Source organism: Erinaceus europaeus, chromosome 23 (genome assembly GCF_950295315.1).
Source record: "Erinaceus europaeus chromosome 23, mEriEur2.1, whole genome shotgun sequence".
In the NCBI taxonomy this organism is placed as follows: domain Eukaryota; kingdom Metazoa; phylum Chordata; class Mammalia; order Eulipotyphla; family Erinaceidae; genus Erinaceus; species Erinaceus europaeus.
The window spans coordinates 416874-422908 of record NC_080184.1 but is presented as its reverse complement, the minus strand read 5'-3'; the positions used below and the strand labels follow the sequence as shown (position 1 = coordinate 422908).

The 6035-nt window shown below is 65.6% G+C and overlaps 1 protein-coding gene across 1 annotated transcript; it reads right to left on the bottom strand.

Annotated features, from left to right (window-relative positions):
* Positions 1-1632: 1632 nt before the first annotated feature.
* Positions 1633-6013, bottom strand: CNN2 (calponin 2). Its single transcript, XM_007524795.3, has 7 exons — positions 5855-6013; positions 4069-4190; positions 3789-3855; positions 3574-3711; positions 2757-2873; positions 2484-2630; positions 1633-2340 (listed from the first exon to the last, which is right to left on the bottom strand). The coding sequence occupies exons 1-7, from the start codon at positions 5915-5917 to the stop codon at positions 2083-2085; spliced, it is 912 nt and encodes a 303-aa protein (XP_007524857.1). The 5' UTR covers positions 5918-6013; the 3' UTR covers positions 1633-2082.
* Between the last annotated feature and the right edge of the window lie 22 nt (positions 6014-6035).

The following is a 6035-nucleotide window of genomic DNA, read 5'->3' as shown; positions in this document are numbered from 1 at the left end:
CCCAGCTGGAGGGATGCAGGTCCCTAACCCCACACGAAGGTTCCAGGCTCCTAAGCCCCACGAAGGGTGGGGGTCCCAGGCCCCTAAGCCCCACGAAGGGTGGGGGTCCCAGGCCCCTAAGCCCCACGAAGGGTGGGGGTCCCAGGCCCCTAAGCCCCACGAAGGGTGGGGTCCCAGGCCCCTAAGCCCCACGAAGGGTGGGGGTCCCAGGCCCCTAAGCCCCACGAAGGGTGGGGGTCCCAGGCCCCTAAGCCCCACGAAGGGTGGGGGTCCCAGGCGCCTAAGCCCCACGAAGGGTGGGGGTCCCAGGCCCCTAAGCCCCACGAAGGGTGGGGGTCCCAGGCCCCTAAGCCCCACGAAGGGTGGGGGTCCCAGGCCCCTAAGCCCCACGAAGGGTGGGGGTCCCAGGCGCCTAGCCCCACGAAGGGTGGGGGTCCCAGGCGCCTAGCCCCACCCGGGGTCCTGCACGTCCCAACCCCCAAGGAGGGGCGACTCCAGGCCCTGCTCCCTGCCCAGGCAGGACCCCCATTGCCCCCAGTGGTTAGAGCTGGAAGGGTGCCCGAGACACCCCACTCGGTAGCGCCTGCCCCTCCTGGCAACACCTTTGGGGAAACTGAGGCAGATGGCGGGGCGAGGAGCCGCTGGGGGTGGGATGAGCCTCTGGCCCTCGGACCCCCGACCCGCCTGGAGTCTAGTTCCACAGCCAGCGGGGTCTGGGGGTGCGGCCTCAGTTTCCCCATTTGTCAACAGCGGGTGGGGGACACGCCCACCCTCCCCCTGGAGAATGAGGAGTCAGGCCTGCCCGAAGCCCCCCCCCCCCCCCCCCCGTCCACTCACCAGCAGGGAAGGGAGGTGCGTGAGGGCCCGCACCCGCTCTTTCAGGGAATGCACGGCCCCTTTAAGAGGGGCTCCCGACGGGTGCGGTCGACCTCCCCCCACTGCGGTCTGCGGGGAGACTGCGCCCGGCCGCTACCATTGGTTGAGCCTCCCGCCACTCCGAGCTCCGGGCCAGTCGGAGCTACGCGCGCGTAGGGGGAGGCGGGACTACGCCCAAGCCGGGTTTCTTAAAGGGGCCGCCTAGCTTTTGCTGCATCACAGCAGGGTTTGGTAGCCTCCTTCTGAAATTCAGGGCCGCCCGCAGCCCGCAGGGCCTACCTCCCCCCATGGTGGCCTGGGGAAGTCAGGCAAATGGGCGCGGGGACACCCTCCCATGGCGGGTGCATCTACCACCCGGAGGGTAGGGTCGGGTTTGGGGTCCCGGGGCTCTGATGAGGGCTAGGAGCTCCCTCCCAAGGAAGGACCCCCGGGTCCTGAAGCAAGTGGAGGGCTGCACGCTGCTGCTATCTGCTCCCGTGGCAGAGGGGAGGACCCCCACCCCTTTCATTTTCCTTTTAGTATTGGACAGAGACAGAAATGGGGAGAGAAGGGGGGGAGAGAGAGACACCTGCAGCCCTGCTTCACCACTTGTGACGATGATTTCCCCTGCCGGTGGGGGCAGGGGCTCGAACCCGGGTCCTGTACACTGTAACATGCACTCACTCCCACCACGACGCCCCCCCATCATCCCTCCTTTGAAAGCCCTGCGACCCCCCCCAACACTGCCGCCCCCCACCAGAAAGACAACTGCAGTGGTCGTTTTCCTAAAAAGAGGTGGATTTTATTGTCTTTGGTCCACAGTTGGCTTTTCACATTATAAAGGTCTCCGGAGGTGGGGGGCCTCCAGGAGGGGGTGTCCCTGTGCAGTGCTGGGGGGAACAACAGCAATGAGCTGAGCTCTGCCCTGACCACTCAGGACTCCCACTCACTGAGCCCCTGGGGGTGGAGGTCTTGGGCTTCGGGCACCTTCCAGGATACCTGAGGTGTGCCCTGGGCCGGGCCCCCAGCCCTGGAAAACAGTTATCTCTCTCTTTGCAGGTCCTGCAGTAGACTAACCGCAAACGGACCTCAGAGAACACGGAACAAGGGGGAAGAAACAGGAAGCCATGGCGGGGGGGTGGGGGAGGGCTCCCACAAAACACGCCTGGGCCCAGAGCCTGCTGGGAAATGTGCCCCCAAGGCCCCCCAGGTAGGAGAGTTGGGAGCTCAGTATCCGGCCTCCTCCTGGCAGTAGGGGGGTCCATCCTGGGCCTCCCCGCCGCCCCCTGCCGCCCCCCCACCTGCGGGGCCCTGTGGGCAGTATTTGGGGTCGTAGATCTGGCGGCCCAGCCCGAACACCTGGCCGCTCTGGGTGGCGCCCTGTGCAAAGCCCATCTGCAGGGACATGGACGAGTTGTCGCACTTGTCTGTGCCCAGCTTGGTGTCGTAGATGTGCCGCCGGGTCCCCGGGGCCGTCATGCCCACCTGGTTGGGAGGGGGTGCACGGGGCACGTCAGGAGGGGCAGCCCCGCCCCACCCCAGCCATCTTCTGCCCACCCCACCACATGGTGGGACCACACTGGTCACAGCACCGGGGGAAACTCCAGTGAAGTGGGCCGGGGTCACACCTGGCTGGCACACTTGTTGGTGCCCATCTGTAGGCTGATGGTGGAGTGGTCCATGGGGGGCAGGATGTGGTTCTTGGGATCATATAGGTGCCGCCGGGTGCCGTAGGCCGTCATGCCCGACTGACTGGCACACTTGTTGGTGCCCATCTGTGAGGGAGGTGTCAGGGGTCTGCCTGGGCTGTGTGACCCCGCCCCGACCCCAGCCCCTCCGCACCCCTGGTACCCCCACACACACTGGTGGCCTTCATGGTGGCTGCCCTCCCCCCGTCCCACCTGGAGCCCAATGACACACTGGCCGGCCTTCATGGTGGCATCGTCAAAGTTGCGTTGCTGCTTTTCCGAGTACTTGACCCCGATGTCCATGCCCGTGTGCAGCCCCTTGGTCTTGGCCTGGGGGGACACAGCTCCTCAGGGGTGTCCTCTCCCTACCCACACCCCCCGTCTTTTTAGCCAGGGCCTCGGGTGGGGGGTCTGCTTACAGAACTGAATACCATGGTTGGGGGGCTGTGACAGCTTGGGGATGATGGGATGGAGGATGGATGGATGGAGGATGGATGGATGGATGGATGGATGGAGGATGGATGGATGGCTGGATGGAGGATGGATGGTGGATGGAGGATGGATGGATGGATGGAGGATGGATGGAGGATGGATGGATGGAGGATGGATGGATGGATGGTGGATGATGGATGGAGGATGGAGGATGGATGGATGGATGGATGGAGGATGGATGGATGGATGGAGGATGGTGGATGATGGATGGATGGAGGATGGAGGATGGATGGATGGATGGAGGATGGATGGATGGATGGATGGAGGATGGTGGATGATGGATGGATGGAGGATGGAGGATGGATGGATGGAGGATGGTGGATGGAGGATGGATGGATGGAGGATGGAGGATGGAGGATGGATGGATGGAGGATGGAGGATGGAGGATGGAGGATGGAGGATGGATGGATGGATGGAAGGAGGATGGAGGATGGATGGATGGAGGATGGAGGATGGAGATCGGGTGGAGGGAGGGCTAATGGGTGTGTGCTGGAGAGTGGAGGTGGGTGTCAGCGCCAGGGCTGCCCGCCAGCCTCACCTTGCCTGCCAGGGCCAGCAGAGACACCTGCACCTGCGTCAGGTTCCCGCTCTCAAACAGGTCGTTGGCTTCGAACAGGTCCACGGGGTTCATGCCGTAGGCGGCCATGCCCTTGATGAAGGTGGACAGGTTCTCCAGCTGCAAGTGGACAGGGGGCACTGTGAGGGGGGTTCGCCGCACCCTCCGCCGCCCCCCCCCCCGGCCCCCAACCCAACCTGGTGCCAGTTCTGGTTGGAGCGGTGGATCTTGGGCACCGAGCCGGGCTGCAGCGTGTTCATCAGCCTGGGGACACGTGGGGCTCCGTCACCGTGGGAACCCTCGCCCGGGTTCAAGCTGATCTGCCCCTCTAAACTGTGGAGCCCGGAGAGGCGGCCAAGATCCCCCCAGCCCCGCACACCACACGGGAGGTCTCTGGGCACCAGAGGAAGCTCTCCCTGTTGGAGGCGCTAGAGGAAGAGGAAGAAGGGGAAGGCAGGTGGCCTCCGCCCCACTCACGTGCACAGAATGACGCCGTCCTTCAGTCCCTTCTGGAAGTCTGGGCCGATGGTCAGGCCGGTGAGGCCCTCGATCCAACCTCGAAGCTCCACCTCCTTCTGGGGGTCATATTTGGACAGGAGCTGGAGGGCAGGCGGGGCCGGGCCGGTGAGCACACAGCCCGCAGGCTCTGGGCAGGGCAAGGCTGGTGATTCCCAGGGAGGAAGAGCCGGAGGGTCCTAATGGCCCCCAGGCTGGCTGTCAGCAGAGCCATTCCTAGGCTCAGAGGAACCTGGGCTGCAGGCATATTCCTGTCTGTCAACCCCACACCCCGTCTGCCTCTGGGGGCTCAGCCTCAGCCCTTCTGCTGCTCTCTGTGGACTGGACTTGTTAGGGAGGAGGCTCAACCTGCAGCCTGGGACTCCCCCCAATCTACAGAATCTCCTCCCAGAGCCCCCCACACACACCTTAAAAAAGGGAGGGGGCTACTGAGCAAAGCACCCAGGTGACCAGGAAGCACGAGGCCCTGCTGCTGAGTTCTGGCTCAAGGTGGTGTTGGGCCTTGAACCCCGGACCTCCCAGCCTCCGGCAGGACAGCGGTTTCCAGCGCCAGCGAGCTGTCTCCCGAGCCCATAAATGTTTGAAAAACATCACCCCTCCCCTGGACAGCATGGCCCCAAGAAGTGAGGGAGACCCCCCAGATGGTCATTAGAGCCCCCAGACTGACTGCTGGCACCCTGCCTCGCCACCCCCACCCCCACCCCCACCCCAGGGAACCAGGGTCCCGGAGCTGCCCCCAGCACCTGGACGGCGAGGTCCCTCTCGGGCCTCAGTACCCCCCCCCACCCGCTAAGTCCGAGTCCAGAGGCAGAGTGCCGGGCACCCCGGAGCTGAGCTGAGACACATCCCTCTGCCCGCGGCCACATTCCTGCCCCGACCGCCAACGGCCAGGAATGTGCCTCCCCCCCCACCCCGCCCCCCGCCCGCCAAATCCGGACCAGCTGTCCCTGCGGGATCTCTGGTTTCTGGTGGTGGGCCCACCCCACCCCGGGATCCCTGGTTTCTGGAGTGGGGGCCCCCCACCCCGCGCCCCAGATCTGTGACTCCTGGCAGCCCCACCCGCCTCTCTGAGCCCTGGACCATCTGGGGGAGTGTTGGAGTGGGTGACTGAGTTGGGACCCTCCCAGGGTGCGGCCTGGGCAGCGCCGGGGAAGTTGTGTGGCCCCAGATGCACCCCCCCTCGCTGAGCCACAGCCCCACAGGGGCCCCCACTTCCCCTCCCAGGTGTGAGGTGGGGAAATCCCCGGGAGGCGGGCGGTGGGGCAGGGGGCGCGTCTCCAAGTCACCTTCCCTGCCAAAAGCAGAAGTCTCTGTGTGTGTGTGGGGGGCGAGGGGCTCCCCCTCAGATTGTGGGGTCCCAAGCATGGGATGCGGTCTGAGCTAGGCGCAGGGGACGGCGGGGGGGGGGGGGCTTTGGCTTGGGAGGAGGGATTCCTAGGTGGTGGGGGCCAGGCCGGACTCATTCCTCATGCTCCCCCAGACTGGACGGAGTCTGGACAAAGTGCACCCCAAAGAGAGGGGGCCCAGGACGCCCAGGACTGAGCCCGCACCGCTCCCCGATTTGAGGGAGCCCGGGGTCCCCCTGGGTGGCCGCTGTCACCCCACGGAGGAGCCCCTGGACACTCAGGTCTCCGCCGTCGTTGCTCCCCCATAAGAGGGACGCCCCCACTTTGTGCATTCCCAGATTTAGGGGGTCTGGCTTGCATTCCCCCCGCCCCTGCGGAGTCTGGGGTGCGCCCCGACTCACCCGGTTCTTGACCTCGGCCGAAAGCCCGTAGGAGGGGCCCTTGTTGAACTGTGTGGAGCTCATGGCCGGCGGGACGGACGGAGGAACCGGGATGGAGAGAGGTGGCCGGGAGGCCGGGTGGGCGGTGCCGGGAGGGCGGGAGGGAGAGGCCCGCCCCGCCGCCCACTGCACGAGCGCATGT